General features: G+C 37.5%; 1 protein-coding gene across 1 annotated transcript; it reads right to left on the bottom strand.

Annotated features, from left to right (window-relative positions):
* Positions 1–10,086: 10,086 nt before the first annotated feature.
* Positions 10,087–12,680, bottom strand: LOC110102392 (pentatricopeptide repeat-containing protein At3g09650, chloroplastic). Its single transcript, XM_020830719.2, has one exon. The coding sequence runs from the start codon at positions 12,579–12,581 to the stop codon at positions 10,359–10,361; it is 2,223 nt and encodes a 740-aa protein (XP_020686378.1). The 5' UTR covers positions 12,582–12,680; the 3' UTR covers positions 10,087–10,358.
* Positions 12,681–21,895: the final 9,215 nt, after the last annotated feature.

The raw sequence follows: 21,895 nt of genomic DNA, 5'->3' as shown, positions 1-21,895 counted from the left end.
CGGGACGAACCGTCTAGACGAACTGAAGAAAAGTTGAAAATCTGTATGGTTAGTACGGATGAATTGCCAGTACGAACAGAGAAGATATGCATGTTCGTCTGGACGAACCTGGAACCGTCGGGACAAACCGAACAGAGAGCATCATACAGGGACGAAGAAAATTGGAATTTATTTTCGTCTAGACGTTTTGAGTCCAGAGAAGGTCGTCCCGGGACGATCAGACATCATCCTGGACGATCGTACTTGATAAATATTTGAATAGTGTCATTTTTGAAGAGAGAGAAAGCTGAGGAGAGAGAAAAATGAAAAAAAGAGGAAGAAAAGTGGATTTTTGAGCGACTTCGACCCGTTTTTGTCCGTCGTCGTAGTTGGAAAAGTTGACCGACTCGAGGTAAGGCATATTATGCCTTTCTCAATTTTCAAAAATATGTTTTTTGACGGATTTTCTGTTTCAAATTCATTTTCCATTAGCGAAAAACTGGTATAACTTTGCACCAATAAAATTTTTACCGCGTAACTTTTGGTATTTTTCTGAGATGATGTTTTTATACGTTTTGAGTATTTTCTGAATGATTTTTACCAGGTATTTTGAATTCTGCGGTGTTTAATCTAATTAAGAATTATTTAGATGTTGAAAAATGTTGCTTCAGTATAATGAAATTCTTACAATGATGTTTTATACTATCTGTGATAATTTGGTAAAATTCTCAATTTGTGAATTTTGTGGAAATTTTGTATACTGCCGTTATGCCTCTGACGAATTTTCAGAAGTAATTGGTTTTTCTTATTTGAATGTTTTGATGTGCTGTGATATTAGAAGGGAGTTATAAGGGGCCGGAATCCTTTGTGATTTCGTTGTCTGGGTCTGGGAAATCTGAAAACAAGTTCGTTTCTGAAAATTATGTATATCTATTATGTTCTGGTGCTTTAAGCACAAAGGGAGACATAAGGGGCCAGAATCCATTGAGATTCTGTCTGTGTCAGGGAAGGGAGGCATAAGGGGCCAGAATCCATTGAGGTTCTATCTGTGTCAGGGAAGGGAGGCATAAGGGGCCAGAATCCATAGAGATTCTGTCAAGATCTGGGGATCTGATATGTGAAATATGTATTATATGATTTTATCCGATTTGACCATGTGGTTATGATTTGTACGGATTTGTGTGATTCTGTCTGTTCTGATATTTGAAGATGATTCTAATTTAAATATTCTGCTATATGAATTCAGTTCTTTTGTATCAGCTGTTTGATTTCTGTTCGAGTATCTGTATTCTGTCTGTTATATGCTCATCTGAATTCTTTACAGCTACTCTTATGATGTACTTTGGTTGTGTGTTTATGGAGATTTTGATTGGCTGGTGTAGTCTGTGAGCTTGTTAGCTTCATTCTTGTTATCTGCGTGGTTTTAAGGTTCTGGGAAAGGGAAGGAGGTATTAGACTAGCCGTTCTGTGTCTGATCTGAGATTAGGTATTTTTGTACTTTATTTTGTACAGTCATGCTTTTCTGTTCTGTTCTTTCTATCTGTAGCATCACTGTATTGTACATGATTCTTTTGATGAAAGAAGAAAATATAGATGAATTATTCTGTATATTTGGATGTTTATAGTAGCTATGTGTTTTATATATGTTTGCTATTTGGATGAAAGTCTGAAGCAAATTCAAAAGCTAGGTTCTGGATTTTAAGTTATTTTTGTCGCGACCCGATGCGAGCGGGATTCGTTCCGGTCGGGTTGGGTCGTGACAATTGAGAGAGAGTTTTTGCAAGTGAAGTGTGAATGATTCAAAAGGTTATTCAAAGGTGAAAATCTCTTTTATTTTTGTGTCACTTCTCTTCCTTTTTCTTTCTAGTTGCTCGAGAGAAGATCTTTGGAGAAGATCCGATACTCTGCCGATACTTGGCAAATGTAAAAGGAAAATTGTACTTTACCGACACTTGGAGGGTGTGAAAGAATGATGGTACTCTGTCGATACTTAGAGGGAGTGAAAGGACGATGGAACTCTGCCACACTAGGGATTAGTGGAAGAGAGGAAATTTGTAATGGCTTCACTGCCTTACTGTAGGGGCAAAAGATGAGTTACTTTGGTAATAGTGCAATACCTGAAGAGGGAGTCTTCAGGGAGTGGATGTAGGTCTTGTTGGGCCGAACCACTATAAATCTTTGTATTCTTTTTATTTTCGTATTTTAATTTTCAGCATTTTATTTTCGTATTTTAATTTTCAGCATTTTATTTTTGTGGTTAAAATGTTATTTTAAAGTAAATCAAAATTGTGTTAAAATTATAAATCAGTTTTCTATTAAAAATCCAAGAGAATTTTTTAAATTACCAATTCACCCCCTCTAGGTTAGCCTTGGGACAATTGTATAGGTCTAACAATCTATAGAGACTTTTCAAAAAATACAATTTTCTTAATACACATGTTAATTAATAATTCCAACTATTATAAAATATAATAAATAAATTTTCATTTGGGTGAGCAACTTTTTGTAATTCAGACATGATCAATTTAGGGGTCTAAGAGGGATCTATTATGTGGACTTGGGCTCATATACTATATGACAAAACAGAGTTCATTAGATTAATATAAGATTTTTGGTAAACATAATATTAACTAAAGTATTGATAAATCATAGTTAATCTCATTTAATTTATTGGATGTGATTTATACTTGACCATAAGGACCACTAGATTAAGTTAGTCGAGGGTGACAAGTGACTAAGCTAGCTTAATAAATTCATATAATTCCCTAGGGTAATGCTCAGTCCAATATTGAATCCTCAATAAGAAGCTAAAATGAGTTCAAGTTTGGCTCATTATTGGATATGCAGTAACAAGCTAATAAAAGCTTTAGGCTTAATCTAGTTTAATCTTGAGTTAGATTCTAAGCCTAGGATGTAGGGGTAAGTTTCATAACTTGGTTCATTAGTTCCTTGCTTCAATCCAGATGTTCATCACTTAGGCCTAAGACAATTTATGGGTATAGTGTTGACCTCTAACTAGTAAGTAAGTCCTAACATACTAAGGTATTAAGATAAGTCACTTAGGTATAGTCTTCCATGGTGTATTTAGGATATAATGGTATAGCTTCTACTGTCGAGCTAGACAAGTAGTTTGGGGCATTATAGTAGTTGCAAGTCTAGTGCCGTAGGCAGTAGTCACAAGTAAGTTCCACAGGTTGTTAAGAAGGAAGAGACATTAAGTGCAAGAGGGGGTCATCAAACGAAACATAAGGAAGAAAATAACCTAAGGAGGTTCTTCAAGTTTTGTTATACATATTATGCACTCTACTCTATTTTCTCAAAACTCCTAGGGCATACTAGTTTGAAACTACAATAGCATTTTATATCTCTATTTCTCCATTATTCTATCAAACTTTTTTTTATAAAAATCCTTGATAATTCAATCTATCTTGATTTGATTCTTTATGATTTCATTCAAACCCTAAAATCCTTGCAATGAATTAATATTAATGGCATCAACTTCTATTTGAATTCATATTTTATGATTTTGGTTTTACACTTATTTAGGGGTGTAATTAGCTGAGTTAGTTTGTGAGCTAGCTCAAACTCCAATTATGAATAAGCACATAAGTCAAGTTTGTAAAATTATGAGCTTCAGCTTAAGCTCGAGCTCAAATTATAGTTCATAAAATAAATGACATTGAGCTGAGCTTGAAGAGGTTAGCTCATTGGATCGTTAGCTAGTGATGGAGCTCGGGCTCAAATTATATCTCATATAATAAATGAGATTGAGTTTAAACTTGACGATAGTTGCCTCATTAGATCGTGAGCTATCTTAACTAATTTAGGAATTTTCCATATCTCTTAATTTAGGGTTCTACGTTCTTCTTTAATCCTCATTGGTCTCATTGGCTCCTTCTTCAAGGAGCTCCCATTATAACTTCCCTAATACCCATTTATCTTATTAATTCCTACTCCAACATGCTTTTATCATGACTTTCCCAATCCATGGGTCTCTTGGATGCCTTCTCTAATGAGCTTCTTTTGCGACTTTCCCAATCACCATTAATCTTATCGATGCTTTGTCTAACAAGCTCCTATTATGACATCCTTAATCCCTGTTGATCCCCTTGATGCTCTCTCCAAGAAACTTACATGGCCAAATTGTGCCAATTCCAGTAAGTTATTATCCCAAATTTTAGCTTATGGGTTCCTCATGCTTCTAATTGAGCCAAGCTCATGGAATGAGCATATCTCAATCTCGAGTTCAAGTGAAAGCCCACATTGGGTAGGCAAGTTATCTTCAAGTTTTCTTTGACATGAGCTTAACTCTCATTTTTTCCCTTATTCTTATTCAAAGTCTCTTATCTTTTAACATCAAGTTTTTTTTTCATATAATTTCCCATGAAGTGTCACAACTTGGCCCGAAGACTTGAATTAACAAGTTGGGAAAGAATAGTCAGATGGTTAATACATTTTTTCTACAATTACATATAACAATAATAACTAATATTCCTCAAATACTTAAGAGCCACTAACACTATTTGTACATTAAATATGCATTTAAACATAACACCCTACAAAATGGTGGTTAATAAATTATAGGAGTTAAAAAGTTAACTACAAGAATTTTTAGATAAAGTGTTTAGTAGGCCAAGTTCCATGTCATGAGGAGCTCCAATACTATTTGTAAAGAAGAAGAATGGAAGTTTCAAAATATTCATTGGGTTTAGAGAATTGAATAAACACATTGTTAAAAATAAATATCCATTATCGAGAATTGATGACTTATTTGATCAACTTGATGGAGCTATAGTTTTCTTTAAGATTTATTTGCACTATGGGAATCATCAGTTACATATTAAGGAGGATGATAATACTAAGACTATTTTCAAAACTAGATATGACCATTATGAATTTGTGGTAATTCCATTTGGAGTGACGAATGCTCCATCTATGTTTATGGATTTAATGAATAGAATTTTCAAATCATTCTTGGATATTTTTGTAATTATATTTACATATAACATCTTGATTTATTAAAGAAATGAAAGAATCCATTCCAGTCAACTTCATGCAGTGTTGCAAATACTTAAGGAACACAAGTTATATGCCAAGCTTTTAAAATATAAATTTTGGTTGAGCGGTATAAATATTTTTGGGCATATGATTAGTGGTGAAGGTAATTATGTTGATATAAAAAATCTAAGCTATTACAGAATGTCCAAGGCCTACTGTAGTTTTAAAAGTAATAACTTTTTGGGTCTTACTAGTTATTATATGAGATTTGTAGAACGATTTTCTTAGATTGTAATGTCATTATCCAGATTAACTCAAAAAGTAATAAAACTTGAATGAAATAATCAGTATAAAAGAGCTTTTTAGGATCTGAAGAATTTCTTAATGACCGCTCCTATATTAATAATTCCTTCAAGTATGGAGGGATTTCAAATTTTCTATGATGCTTTATTGAGAAGTCTTGGATGTGTACTGATGTAAAATGTTAAAGAATCAGCATATGCTTGAAGACAATTGAAAGTCCATGAAAGAAACTATCTCACCTATGATTTGGAGTTAACAACTATAGTTTTTGCACTCAAAATATGGAGACATTATTTATATGGGGTCAAGTGGAAATTTTTATAGATCATAAAAGCCTTAAGTATATGCTTAATCAAAAAGAGCTTAATCTAAGGTAGAGATTATGTTTAGAGCTTATCAAATATATATAGTGTCATCTTGAAAGACAAATGTAGTTGTAGATGTATTAAGCAGAAAGACTCTTAGAGGAGCAAATTGGTTGATAACTTAGCATGAACAGATAATTAAAGATGTGAAAATATTAAAAATTTCAATGTTTAATAAAAAAATACCAAAGTCATGCTATTAAATTAACTGTTGATTCAATCCACTTTGAAATATATAATATACAATTAATTATCTCAAGATGTAAAATTTTAAGAAATTATAAAGAAAATGAAGGCATGATAGTTGGAAATTTTTGTATTGTCAAGGATTGTTGAAGTATAAATATAGAATATGTATTTTAAATGCTGACAATTTAAGGGAAGAAATATTATAAGAAAATAATCTCTTTAATTATGAAATTCATTAAGGTAGTATAAAAATGTATCAAGAATTGAGAGCATTACTTTGGTGGCCAAGATTGAAAAAATGTGTTGTAGAATTTATAATAAAATGCATTCCTTATCAAATGGTTAAAGCTAAACATTAAAAGCTAGGTGGTCAGTTACAACTTTTACGAATACATGAATGGAAATGGGAAGAAATTGTAATGGATTTTTTTATTAAGTTACCCAGGTTAAGGCAGAGTCTGGATACAATTTGGGTTATTATAGATGGATTGACAAAATCTGTCTATTTCTTACCAATTAAATAAACAAATTCAGTGGATAAATTGGCGACGCTATATGTTGATGAAATTATGAGATTTCTTGGAATTCTAAAATCAATACTCTCTAAAGAGATGTCTGATTCACTTCTAGATTGTGGAAGAAGATTCAGGAAGCTATGGGTACTAGATTGACTTTCAGCACTGCATTTCACCCACACACAAATTAGCAATCATAAATGACAATTCATACTTTAGAGGATTTACTGCGATTATTTGTCTTGGATTTTTAAAGAAATTATAAAACTCATGTACCATTAATTGAATTTGTATATAATAACAGTTTTTAATCCAGCATTAGAATGACATCACACGATGCACTTTATGAAAGGAAGTGTAAAACACACTTGAGTTTTGCATAAGCAAGTGAAAGAAAAATAAATTTGTAATAAACTGGTGGACGATGCTATTAGAAAATTAGATTGATTAGAGATAGGTTAAAACCAGTGTAGGATAGGCAAATGAAATTTTATGATGCATATCACCGACTAGTTGAGTTTGAAGTGGGTGAATTTATTTTCATTAAATTCAGTCTAATGAAAGGTGAGTGACGATTTGGAAAAATAGGAAAATTGAGCCCACGATTTATCAGACCTTTGGAAATTATTGAGAGGATATTAAATATGGCCAATAAATTGGATATGCAAATACATATGCAAGGAATACACAATGTATATCACTTATCAGTGTTTTATAAGTATGTATCAGATGAATCAAAAATAATCCAATCAAAATTTATTGACTTGCAGCTTAATTTTAATTATGTTGAAGAACTTAAAAGAATACTACAATATGATGAGAAATAACAAAGGAATCGAGAAATACCTTTTATGAAGATTTTATGGAATCATTGAATAGAAAGAGATGCCACTTGGGAGAAACAGTCATACATGAAACTTCAATGCCCCCATCTATTCAATTAAGGTATGTTTACTTATACTTTATTTTAAATTTTGAGGAAGAAATATTTGTAAGGGTTGTGCTGTAAGAATCAGACCTATCTGATTCATCTGAACCGGACCTATCCAATTCATTTGAACTTGATATCTCTTAATATAACAGACAATTTAGAGAGGCATTAATCGGGTAAAGTTGCGGCCCAGGCAGACCTCACTCGAGCGTAGGTGGGGATGGAAGGGTTGGTTTTCGATTCCGAGCAAAGGTTTGAACTTGGAAAGGAAAATAGATGACTCCTCATGAAAAATAACTCCCTCTTATTCGCTCATTATCACTAAAGAAGAAAAACTTTGGAGAAAAGACAATGAACGAGAGGAAGAAGAACAAAGAAGGTATGTTCGTTGATTTTTTTTTTCCATTTTTGTATAAATCCTTTCATGATATTTTTTATAATCAACAGGAGAATGTCTTCTCTAAAGGTAAAGGAAGAAAATATGATGAAGAAAGAGGGAGTATTTGGATTGAAAATGTCTTCATAAGAAAGTGTAAGAAAATTTCTTATACTTTTTGTAATCTTTTATGTTTAAGCTTAGAGAAAAAAAATTTATAATGTTTTCTAACTGAAAGAAAATATTATTGTCGTAGGAAGAGTTCAATTATTGTAAGATTTAATTTGTCTGTGAAGGAAGGAAATGATTATTATGAAGGAAATATTTCTTTAGGTAAAAGATACAAGTTTGAAACTTGACCATTATTATTATTGCTTTAAGCTATAAGAATCTCTTCAAAGTTGATTACTAATGTTAATGTCGTAGTAGAAATTTGAACATAAGAGAATTTGATTAATCTAGTGCGTGAAGGCGAAGTGTCGAAACCAATAAAGGATCTCCAAGGAGAATTGATGTAATAATTCATTAAAGAAACATTTATGTAAAATAATAAAAGTTAAAGATAGTAATAATTTTTGTGGTTGTGTGTGACTTTAGTTATAATAAAGAAGATTATTGCAAGGGTGTTGAAGTACAAAAGAAAATAAAGTAGGTAATTACAGTTATTTATGACAATTTCATTATTTTATTTTCATTTTAATTCTAAATGTAATGTCATATATAATTATTTTGCTTATAATTTGATATCATTACATACAAGATGATGTAAAATTAAATGTATATATATAATGATGAAAATTTAACATTTGAAATTATTATATAAGTAGGGATGCATATAAACTATCATGATACTATGAATGTACATGAATATGTGAAAAATGTATGTATAGATTTAAAACACAAGCAAAGGAAAATGAAAGTGAAATTAAAAGTGTATATGGTGGAAAAAAATGTAAGTTTCAAGAGTTCTCATATTCTTACAAGAACTTCATTCACATAAGATTAAAGTTCTCACACTCTTACAAGAACTCGCAACATGCATTATGAGTTCTCCAACTTTTGCAAGAACTCTCATCATAAATTATGTAAAAGAAATAAAAACGAAAAATATGAATTTACATAAATCTTAAATCCACAAGATCTAAAAAAAGATGATTTTCACAAGTTTTTAATCAGAAGAAAATATACCTTGATTCATGTTGAATTCATTGAATTTCAAACTACGATTTCTCTTCCTTTTTCCTCACTTTCTTCTTTAAAGAGTTAATTCTCTATGGAACAAACTAACTCCATAATGTGTGTGTGTGTGTGTGTGTGTGTGTGTGAGAGAGAGAGAGAGAGAGAGAGAGAGAGAGAGAGAGAAGACCGGTAGTTGTTTCCTATGGATTAGTTATAATAACCGTTCATAGGAGTTATTTGATCAAACGGTTCATAAATGATTGATCAAATTATATCTTCTTGACCAATAAGATCCATATAAAAACTAAATTTCAATAATTCAAATATATGAGCCACTTAATGGTTTCTATAATTAAATATATAAACTTAAAAACATTTATATATGCAAAATTACTATATTATAGGTATGATTGTCCACTAAGTTTATTTGGTAAACTCACTCTATTAAATTAACTCTTTCAGGTAAGTCTCTTGATAGGTAGAAGTGTTTGAAAGAGAGAATTTTGAGTGCGTAGGACGACGCTCAAATGAATGCAAGTAAAATGTGTTATTTTTAAATTTATATTCAATGTACAAATAGTGTTAGTGGCTCTTTAGTGTTTGAGGTGGAATATTAGTTATTATTGTTATATTTAATTGTGAAAAAATGAATTAACTGTTCGACTATTCATTCCCGTCTCATTAATTTGAATTTCTAGGTCGGATCGTTACATAAAAACTAACCCAAGGATCACATCTAGTACACTAAATGCGTTGGGTGCTAACCTTTTGATGTATTTGATCAATTAGAACCTTGGAATAATGGAAAAAATATTTATCATTATGAAAAGCTTTAGTTATTTCAAAAGCGTAACGAGTATAACTGCTCGGGCTGTGGCATTTTGGCAACCGGGGTAACTTTTTTCCTGTTGGCACGGTACAATTGAGCTCTTGGATTTGACGGTTTTGTCCAAGGTGCGTTCCAGATTGCCTGAGTCCTGGTTTTTTAACTTTCTTCTCATTGTTTTCTTGTTTTATGTATTCTCTTTTGGTTTTTAGTGGCTGTATTTTGTAGGCTGTAGTTCGTAGGCTATTTTTGTAAGCCTTTCATTTTTTGGTATATAAATATAAGGGCTAAGCCCCAATTTTTCCCAAAAAAAAAATATATATATACAAGAAATACATAAAACAAGTGTTAAAGTACAATCATTTTCCCCAAAACAAAAAGTACAATCATCCGAGTAATTAAAAAATATATATATGACATCTTCATTAGGGCAACTCATCAACTACTTTCTTTTCTCACTGCTTTTCTATATTCTTTTCCTCACTCTCACGCACATCAATTACCCATATGAAAAAATTAAATACATAATATATACATTGATCTTTTACAAATAAAATTATGTACTTAATTCACACGCAATAACTTCAAAATAACAAAGGGCAAAAGAAGCAATATGGCTTTAAAAATTATCTTTCTTTAAACAAATAAAAGAAAGAAAAAAAAAAACTATTTTTCTTTGTTTCATAGGACTAAAAGCCTAATCGGCCTCCATGATGGGCTCCAGCCTCCACTCGCTCCCATAATACGAATTCGGCAGACCCAACCAGAACTTAAACGCCTCCGCCGCCCTCTTCCGCTCGCTCCGCCTCGCCTGCCTCGCCGGCGACGCGTGCTTACTTGTAAACATCCTCGAGTGCATCTCCACGTATATTCTCTTATACTTCGTCTTGTTCGGCGCGATCCCATACTCCTCCATGCACGCCACGATCTCCAGTGCCTTCTTGAAGAACGCCGCCCTCACGCATACATCCGCAAGCGCATCTAACAGCCCTTCGTCCGGTCTAAATCCCCTTCCTCCTCCGCCGCCACCATCAACATCACCGGCCGCACAGCGCTCCTTTACTTCGTTCCACAACAACAATGCTTCGCCGGGCTTCCTAGCCATAGCGATCCCATTAGCCAGGCTGCCATATGTCGCAACGTCCGGAGAGAATCCTTTCTCCTTCATTCTCTCCACAATCCTCTTAGCTTCTTCTATCAAACCCAATCTACAGTATCCTTCGACCAACATATTGAACGCCACTTGGTCCACCTTCACCCTTTTGTCCTTTTCCATTTCGTCGAACACCTTGTGGGCAAGAATATGCTGGCCTGACAGCGCAAATGCCTTCATCAGCGTGGTGTAGCTGACCTGGGAAGGGGGAATCCCGCGTTCCCGCATCTCGTTGAAGAAGGCGAGGGCACTAGCACTGTCGTCCACGAGGATGGAGCCGTCGATGAGAATGTTGTAGGAGAAGACGTCCGGTTCGATCCTGGCATCTTCGGCCATGGAGTGCATGAGCGCCTTGGCTTTGTCGAGCTGGAGCTGGGCGCAGTAGCCTTTGAGGAGAACGTTGTAGGTGACACGATTGGCGGTAACGCCATACTGGGACATTTCGTCGAGCAGGTGGCGGGCACGGTCCATGGCGCCAGCGTTTGTTAGAGCGGTAATGGCCGTTGTGTAGGTGACAATGTCTGGATGGCTTGATGGGTCTGGCTCGCGCCACATCGCGGAAACCATGCTGACCACGTCGTCAGCGCGGCCAGCCATCATGTACCCTTTCATTAGTGTCGTGTAGATCCGCGTGTCCGGCTTGTATGTCTTCGGGAGCAGAGGTGGTGGCTCATCGCCGGCGATGGCAGCGAGCTTGTTTAGTATTGAACCGGGTTCTTCCTCATTACTTGTGGTTAGGATCTTTGACGTCTCTGCGCGGAGAAGATGGCAAATGTCGCGTCTACCTTCACGCATGGATTGAACGAGTTTCTCAGCAGTGGGCAAATCGCAAAGACCGATGTAGGCAGCAACGAGGGAATGGAACGTGGTTATGCAGGGAACGAGACCGCTTCGGATTATGCGCTCGAGAACGAAGACTAGGAGGTCTTTCCTCTCGGCTCTGGCGTAGAGTTTGATGAGGATATTGTAGGTGAGAACATCTGGCTTTGCTTCGAAAGCAGGCATTTTGTCGAATAGCTGCGCGAAGAGCGCTGTATCGCCTAAATTGGAGGCTGCGTTGAGTGCGGCGTTGAAAGCGGCGGTGTCGGGGCGGGAATTGATTGTGAGGGGGGAATCAGCAGTGGCGATTTGGCGGAGTACGGAGTCGAAGAGGCGCAGTGCATCGGTTGAGCCATCAGGATCGGCATTGGAGGAGAGGGCACTGACTACGGCGGACCAGGATTTGACATGGGGTAGGTAGCCGGATCGGAGCATGGAGCGTATGAGGGAGAGGGCGTAGGAGGCGGCGCCGGACTTGGCTGCGGCCGCTGCAAGGAGGCCGAGAGAGTTGGCGTCGAGGCGGTGGAGAAGGCGGGCGTCACGGAGGCGACGGACGAGGGATTGAGCGCGGGAGAGGGCAGTGGGCGAGCGTTGGTAGGCAAGTTGGGCGAGGAGACGGCTCAGGCAGGTGGGGCTGGGGATGTGGCGGAAGCGGGAGTAAAGCTCGTAGGCTTCTTCCGTCTTCCGCTGCCGGAGGAGGCTGAGGAGCGTGGCGTCGCTGGATAGGGATTCGGCCGCAGTGTTGGAGGATGGAGAGAGGGAAGGAGAGGATGAAGACGAGAGTTTGGCTGGAGTGGCATCGGCTCCAATTAGGTGGTAGAAGCGGCGACGAGACTTGTTAGAGCGGGGTAAGGGGACGTTATAGCTTTTGTTAGCGGATGAGCGCAGGTGGATAGGAGGGAGAGGGGTGGAAGAAGTCGCCGGAGATTGGGGAGAAGGCGGCAGCATCACCGGAGGATTAAAGCAGGAGAGGGGGTCAAAGACAGCAGGATAAGGTAGAAAGGGAGAAATGAACTACCAACGAGATCACACAGACCTGATAAGAAAATTGGCTCAGGGTAATTTATGTATAATAGATTATTATCTTAATTGCATATAAATAATTTAATATTTATTTTATTATTATTATTTTTAATTCACAAAAAATCATATTGATAACACACGAATTCAAGGCATATTTCCAACTTATATTCAGGATCATCCGGATTTCAATTTCATCAAATTTACAGTCAAATTGAACCTCTCAATAAGAGGAATCTAACGACACCAAAATTGCTCCAATTCGAGCCTAAATAGGCTCAAATCAAGGAACCATGACATATTTGAAAGCTTAAAAATATTAATTGAATGACTAAATAATATCAAAATATGACATTCTTATAGTTGAATTGAGCGGCTTGATGAGACAAATCCAACAAGCCCAAGATCACTTAATTTGTGTCGTCTGATGGAACACTCCAAATTTGTCCTGAATTTTCTTCATATTTATAAAACTTGTCACTCTCAAAATTTATAAATAGATCATCACTCTCTACATGAGGAGGGACCTTTGGCTATAGATTAAAGAGAGCTTTAAGACTTCAAAGATCCTTGAGTTATAACCGAGTACTATAGCTGGTAAATCTCCATCTGGCTGCCAGAATTTCACCCGACCGTCCTCAGACCACCACCCAGCCACCGATCTCCATCGGAGTTCCGCCTGACCATCGTCGGACCATTGTCTATCTATGGACTGTCCTCGGACCATTGGTCGTTCGCCGATCTCCGTCAAACTTTCATTCGGCAGCCCACCGTCGGACCACCGCTCACCCGGTAATCTCCACCAAACTTTCGCCCGACCATTGTCTGACTACCGCCCTATCACCGACCACTCTTGAACCTCCTCCCAGCCACCGACTGCTGCCGGACCACTGCTTGGTCCCCAACTGTCGCCGAAACACCGATTTGTCACTGATAGACACCTGAACCCACTCAGCAGTCGACTATTGTCGGAGATCTGTCGTCGGACCCTTGACCGTCAACTGCCACCAGACTTTCCCATATCATTGACCATAGATGGACCTATGCCCGGTCACTAATAATCATTGTACCGTCACCCGGCTGCCAAGCTCTACTTGACCTTCTCCCAGTCGCTGCCATAAGATTTTTGACCCCTATCATTCAATCATGGTCATTACAAACTCCCGAGTACCCACAAGAAGTGTGACCAATTCCCCAAACTATTGTAATGTAATCATCTCTAAGCTAAGGGACAAGTTGATCTTTATAATTTGCACAAATATAGTGTAATCTTTTCACATAGGGAAGGCCTCATGCTTTTTCCCTCTTTGGGTTTTTCATGTAAAAAAAATATGTTGTTTCTTTGCTCTCTTAATTATCTATTTGTGTACTTAATATCCATGCATCGCTAGAACGTGAAATTATCTCTTTACCACCGAGAATATACAAGCCCATAATAATTTAGTGTCATTTGTGGGAAACAATCCCACCCTTATAAGCATAATTGAAACCCCTTCAATGGCCAATGGGTGTAACAATTGCACCAATGGAGCCTCCCGCTCCTACACACATCAATATAGTAACTGATCTATAAATCAGGAAGGCCAGGCATCTGCCTCTCTTTACCTTAGTGGGCGAAACTCAACTGGAGAAGGGATATTAGGACCCTCCCTAAAAGACCGCATCCGAAAAATGGAGAAATCTTATAATGAAATCCTTCAACTTTTGTGAGGGACACTGCAACTAGTGCTAGCACAATAAGAAGAGACCCATCTCCATCAAGATCTACCATTGGCCAGGGACGTTCAACCTATAAATATTCATATAAAACTTCCTATCCCTTAGTCAAGGATTCATCCCCTATCATAACAAGACATTGACCTCATTGACACTGCTAGTTCTACGTATCCCTCTCAAATGGATCTCCCTACTCACATTCCCCTAGTCATCATCGAGGACTTGACCCAACTTTACATTGTTGAAATCCCACACAATGCCCTGCATGATGAAATATGGTGATTGGTCCGAGAAGAGTTCCATTTAAGAGGTGGAATGCAACCCTTTCATCGTCGAGACTTTTAGGAATCATCTCCTTTAACTAATGCCATCCTTCAATGCCCCATTCCCATGGGTTTCAAATTATCCAACACAGGCTCTTACGATAGGTCATCCGACCCTTATAAGCATACTAATCATTATAGAACTATTATGCATATTCAACGAGCCTCAAATGCGCTCCTCTGTCAAGTATTTTATCTAAAAAATTATGCCCATATTTTCATGCTCATATAATTGGGGTCTATATAAATCTCCCATTAAGAAATATTATCCAAAAAACTTGAGGCATCTGGAAGATTAATCAAGTGGTCGGTGAAACCAAGAGAGTTTGATATCCATTTTCTTCTTAGACCTAACACTAAATCACAAGTACTTATAGACTTTGTTGTTGAATGCACCATCCATGTCTCTAATGACCCACCTGTCTTTCCTCCTTATTCCCCTTGTTGGACATTGTATATCGATGGAGCTTCTGGGAGTTATAATGCTATGGCATAAATCTTATTAATCTCCCCTCAGCAAGTTACTTTAAATATGGTCTATGATTGATTTTCCCTACAACAAATAATATTGTTGAGTACGAAGCCCTCATTATTGGTTTAAGGCTAGTCATAGACTATGAGGTACAAAATTTGGTGATTCATTCTGATTCATAATTGGTCATCTCTAAGGTGGAGGGAGAATTTGATGCACATATCCAGCATTCAACACAGTAGTGTAACATGATAAAGTCGATCCTTGCCTACAAAAGGAGTATCAAATCATCCATATACTATGGGATAAAAATTCACGTGTAGATACCCTCTCAGAACTTGATACATCAACAATCAAGGATCTCTTCAAGAGAAAGTGTATTGAGAAATATACTTTTTGAGTATTCTAGGTCCTTAGTTTATATAGTCGATTAATAAGTCAAGGGAGCCCTCTTGGATTGATCTTATTTGATCCTTTTTGTAAAATGGAGTGTTACCCAAAGAATCAACATCTACAATGCTACTCCGAAGACAAGCAACTAACTTCACCATCATTGGTGGAGAGTTATATAAGAGGGCCTGTATTGGGCCATACCTTAAGTGTATCCCATCGTCAGAGGCTGATTATGCTTTATGGGAGATCCATTCATGTATATGTGAACACCACTTAGGAAGGAAAGCACTTGCTCTTAAAATCATGATGCAAAAATTTTATTGGCATACAGTGAAACAACATACACTGGAGTTCATATAAAAATGCAATAATTTTCAGCTGCATTCCAACCTTACTCATTCACTTGATGTAGATCTCTCGTCACTCCAAAGCCTATAACCTTTTCTCCAATGGGGGATTGATATAATAGGACAATTTTCTATGACAGCTAGGCAGAAACAATTTATCATCTTAACTTTAGATTATTTTACCAAATGCATAGAGCTTGAACCTTTGGAAAAAATTACATAAGTAAATGCCAAATAATTTGTCTCTAAATCTACATAATATGTTATTTTATCCTTTTGACAAAAATCACTATAAATGATGGAAATCAGTTCACAGGAAAAATCTTCATGACATTCTACAAGGATATCTCTATCCAATCGATGCACATAATCATAACCCATCCTCAAACAAATGGGCAGACTGAGGTTACAAATTAAATTATACTTAAGGGACTAAAGACGTAGGAAGGCTAGGGGCAATGAGATAATGAACTCCCAATTATTCTTTGGTCATAATGCACCACTTTTAAGACTCCAACATGAGAAATACCATATAACATTTACTTTGGCACTCAGGAAGTCATCTTGGTCGACATTGGAGTCCCAAGCCTAAGAGTACAAACTTTTTGTTTTCAACAATAATGATGAGAAACTATGAAATAATTTGGATATTCTCCTAGAAATAAGAGGCGTGGATTTGCTTTAAATTACTACTTACCTATAGAAAATTGCTCGCCGCTATAATTGAAAGGTGAAACTTCGGTGCATGTTCGTTTGAGACTTGGTTATATAGCCTTAAGGAAATTGGGAAAAGGCTCCAATGCAATAAACTCTTTCCCTTATGGGAAGGCCCTTATATACTAGCGATTATGATTAAGTTTGAAACTTTCAAGTTGAATGATGTTGATAGAAAAGTACTACCTCAAACTTATAATACTAAAAATATTTTCAAATATTATCAATAGCTATCAATAATGTTACCTATATATATAACTTACATATTTTGAATTAAGTGTTGTGTATCACTCTGTCTCCTAAGTTATGTCAATCTATTATCTTTTTGAAGATAATAAAATTTTATTTTCCCATTATGTTTTATATCTCCTTTTCCAAGCGAGGTCACAATGGTGATCCCAAATAAACTATGATCCAATAAAATTTAGTTATTATCCTTGATTTAACAACTATACAACTTTCATTGTATCTCAATCATTTGGTGATCAATCTTAAGGGGATTAAATCCAATATTTTCCACACAGGTTAACGTCATCAAGCAATGCTTAGAAAATAATATTGGATAGGTCAAGCATCCTAGGTGGATGTTTCTTTACCTCTTCACAACTAGCTGACTTCATCAGATAACTTTCCCATGCATAACTTGGGATATGTTAAAAATATTTGGTTAGCTCTCTCTCCAAACTCCATGATGAGGACATCGTCAGCGATTTCGACACATGTACCATCAGGAGATCGACGGCCATGATCATGAGTTGTATTTTTAGTCATTTTATGTAGTGGTTTATTTTATTCTATGTTTTCCACTTTTTCCCTTATGGGTATTTGGTCGCTATTGTAGCCCAAGGGGCACTTTAGTCTTTTATTTCTTTATCATTTTGAGGCATATATATATATATATGGCCATTTTCTCATGTAAGAGCAGTTTTGATGAAATGAAAATTTGCTTTGCGTTCTCTTTGTGAGTTTATCTCTCTCAAATCTCTTAGTAAGTTTTGAAAAGAGCTAGATCTCTTTGTGAGTTCTAGACCTTCTTCCCCATTGTCCTTTTGATCAATTGGTTTGAGAAGTCAAGGTGAGTCCATCTGTAAATTTTCTTCTTAAGCCTCCTTCCTACGACCTTCTTAAGCCCCTCTCTCTCTCCATATGGCCGTCCACCTCACCCTTATTGCTCCTCTCTCTAATTTCCACCTCATCCCCCCTTAAACACCTCTTTAATGCCTCCCTCTCATAAATTTAATTTCAGATTTCATAGATTTTAATTTCAGATTTCAAAATCTGAAATTTGAAATTGATTCTCCCCTCCACCTCTCCAAACCGGCCACCCCCTCTCCCATCTTGGGTACTCCTTCAACCCTTGGCGAGGATGCATGGCAGAACCCGAATGGAACTTTGGATTTGTGCATGACGATCGAGATCAAGTCGACATTCTCCAATCGCCATTCTTTGACGTGGGCTTTGACTTCGATGACACCATTGAAGAATACATCGATCGTATCCATACACCTTAGTTGACGTGATAGACGAGCAAAGGTCAAAGGGACGTTGGATCATCATTGGACGACAATCATCCTCCACCACTCCGGCCACCTATTCAAGAACAACGATCCTAGGTTCCTTCTTCCTCGGAGTGACCTCGATTCTAATGTTGAGACTCTTCTTCCGCTAAAGCATAGACTATTTGAGCGTATGGGCTCCAAAGGTGAAAGTTTTCCTTATTAAATCATGGATTTTTATTTATCGTCGTAGCTTTACAATTACTCTTTGCGTTATCTTGAATTGTTTGGTTAATCGACTTCGATCTTCTTTGCCTAAACCAAGTTAAAGACTAGGAACTCCGAGGACCAATCTTTGTTATAAGTAATAACTTTATTTTGGAATTACTATGTTAATTTGCTCTCTTTAATTCCTTAAGTAACTCATGTTTATTTCACATCATTTTGGTATCAGAGCATGGTAGGCATGCACAACATGTTTAGAAAAAACATCCTATGGTCTAGGTTTTCATTGTAGTTTAAAACTTGCATGCATATCATTGCGTAGTTAGATTTTATTCTCTGTTTTCACTGCTGTAATTGTATTTCCTGCACGCATCTAGTAAAGTTTAAGGCATTCTAGATAGCATAGGGGTGCTTCCATTAAACCCACATTGTCTCTAATTGCTTAGGACAACCACACCCTTGAGTTTAACTGTTGTCCTCACTGTTCCAGCAGCATTTAGCCATTGTTTAGTGAACTTTTTAGTCTTTGTTTGGGTGCTGCCCACTCCCTCGGACCATTCTAAACACCTAGACAAGGTAAGAAACGACTGAACTTTGCTGTCCAGGAATTTGATGCACCATTTAGTGGCCTTTAGGTGATCCTAAAACCTATCTTAAGTTGCTGTCCACACTATATAACGTACCCACAACTCTTAGACAACTCAGGCAACTTCCCCAACTGTTGTAGGTTGCTGTCCACAACACTCCTGCACTCGTTTAGTGGACTTTTAGGCTAGGAACCTTAGCGTTTAGGTGCTTCCCTCGACCCGATACCCTTCCTAGTCATCTAGACTATTTTATCCACTAATGAGGTTTGTTGTCCACATCTTTAGTGCACTTTCTAGTGACAATTGGGAGAGTCTAGCTTCGCTTTAGGTGTTGTCCCCTATCTAGATTCATCCCTAAGTATTTCCAAGCACTTCACAATGGATTCGATAGGATTTCAAAAGAAGTTAGATGACCTAGTTAATCTTGTGAGCTCTTTAACTAAAACCCCGAAGGAGGAACATGTTCACTCTCCCCACTCTAGGTATGCGCCCCATTCGACCAATCATGCTAATCGGAAGATGCCCACTGCTTTTCAATCTATGCATGAGTTTAATCCACAACGACTAGAGTCACATGACCATCTACCCACCTTTGATGTTTCATTGGACCCTTACTACTTTAGGGAATGGGTTAGACAACTAGAGGACTATTTTGAGTCATGTCATAGCCCTGAGTCCCACCAGGTTAGCATCGTTAAGTCTCACCTAAAAGATCGGGCTCTTCAATTTTGGATGAAATTGGAAGATCATAAAGAGTCTCGCGGTGAGTACCTTACTTGGAAAGACATGAGACGAGAACTTAATTTGAAATACCGACCCTCTACTAGTGACCGTCATTTAAAGCATCACCTTACCTCTTTTGTTGGGACAACCCGTGGACATTACTGTGGTCGAGACCACCCACCCATTAGTAACATCCGGGTTGCGGCCCCACCCTGTAGGTCTTCACCTAACCTTGATGGCCGACCCTCTATTGGGTCTTCTGTTGGACCAATCTCTTATGACTCCCCACTTGGACCTACTTCTAGCCATCCCAGTCAACATTTAGCCTCCCCAGTCCTTGACCCTGCAAGTGTGATTTTGATGAAGAATTACATTAAAAAAAAGAAATCTACTGAACCTGAAACTAGATACATCCATTTTGTGGATACTAGCGATAACGAGGACTTCTTTGAGGAGGAAACAGAAGTGATTGAATCAGACTCCCAGCATGACTTAAATCCTGAGCTAGGAAAATTAGAACCTTTAAACATCGACACCTTAGCTCACCCCGATCCTAGTCTCCTTGAGGATAACTCTTTGGATAAAGTATGCCTGGACGATAGTAATGTGATCTCGAAAGAAGCAAATCTGACTTCGAACACATTGAATTTAAATTTGGAAGATCATGATTTAGTTGTAACACCTACTGAGATGACTTTAGATAATCCTGATGGTAATAATCTCAAGTCGGAAGTGGTTAAATTGAATTTACTACCTGATTTGAATCCCAATTTAACTAACCCCGAATCTATCAATATTAAGGTTATACCCAAATCTGATTCTATTAATGATAGAAATATGAGTTCGAAAGACAGTGATTTGATTCTGAAAGTTTTTTTAGCCTGATTTAAACAATGAGCCTCCTCTTGTTTCATTAGAGTCTAACTGTAGAGCTTCTCATTTAGATTTATATTTGGCAGAGCGTGTCATTCCTGATTTGACTTACCGCACCGTTCCTTATACCAACTTTAATATTCGACAGAGCATGAGCCCATACCTTCCTGATGTCTCTCTTATTGTTGTACACACATATGTCCTAGGAACTTTTCCCCATCTTATAAGTCCCATAGCTGCTGTTGAATCTTTGGGCTATCCCCTTATGGATGTGAGTCAGGACCCATCATCTTATTTTATTCCTGATTCATACATTTTGCCCATTATAGCCTCATCCTAACATGATAAGGACCACCTCTATCCTAATTGGGTGAATTTGTTCGATTACACTACTACCACTGGGAGACTGCCGTCGACTCTAACTAAAACTACCTATAGAAGTGCCCTGGTAGCTAAGAGTGTCTTCCTTCCTCCCCCTACACCGGTTCCCTTATACCGAACATCTTAGACCCCTCCTTTCGTGACTCTTCCACCTTTATTCCAACTATGTGATCGTGTGAGTTAGTATATTGTGTGTGTGTTTTGTAGTCTGTTGTCCTCCAAAGATATTTCTGCTTAAAACTTTTGATTGTGAGCTCATGAGTCATGTCATTCATCATGCACACCCGATCTTTTGCATATGCATCTGCATTTCACCCTCAGGAGTTACTCACCGAAATTAAAAAGAAACTTGAACAAAGTAGCACCATTTATAAAATTATTGCTGATAACAAAAGAAGGTTCAAAGAATTCAAAATTGGAGACTTTGGGATGGTACGGGTCCGCCTGGAGCATTTTTCTCTGGGCGCCGTAAAGAAGCTGCATGCTCGAAGCACCGGACCATTTAAGATAATCTCAAAGGTTAAGAGTAATGCCTACGTACTGGACCTCCCTTGAGGCTTTAACATGAACCCTACATTTAATATAGAATACCTAGTAGCCTTTGAAGGACCTGAGTGTTAACCCCAAAATCCACTCCTTAAATTAGCCTTGTGTGACCCCACCTGGTGAGATCCCCAACCTAGCTCCACTCCCCAAATTTACCTTACTCACCGATAGCAGAGAAGATCGAAGCAATACTAGATGATGAGTTCATTTCCACAAGGGAAGGTGGGCGCCGAAGATACTGAGTTCATTGGAAAGGGACACCGGAGATAGAGGATACTTGGATTGACAGGGACGAACTATAGTGTACGAGGGTTCCATAGATATCTACTCTATGGGGTCGAGTTTTCTCCCACCTGGGGAGAATGATGAGGACATCATCAGCAATTTCGACACATGTACCATTAGGAGATGCCGGAGATCGACGGCCACGATCATGAGTTGTATTT

This window comes from Dendrobium catenatum, unplaced genomic scaffold (assembly GCF_001605985.2).
Source record: "Dendrobium catenatum unplaced genomic scaffold, ASM160598v2 fragScaff_scaffold_817, whole genome shotgun sequence".
In the NCBI taxonomy this organism is placed as follows: Eukaryota; Viridiplantae; Streptophyta; class Magnoliopsida; order Asparagales; family Orchidaceae; genus Dendrobium; species Dendrobium catenatum.
Note: the sequence above shows the minus strand (reverse complement) of the source record. Positions and strands in the feature narration are given on the sequence as shown.

What these genes read in the sequence shown, in the direction of transcription:
- LOC110102392 (XM_020830719.2), bottom strand. Translation starts at nt 12,581, where the DNA reads ATGCTGCCGCCTTCTCCCCAATCTCCGGCGACTTCTTCCACCCCTCTC.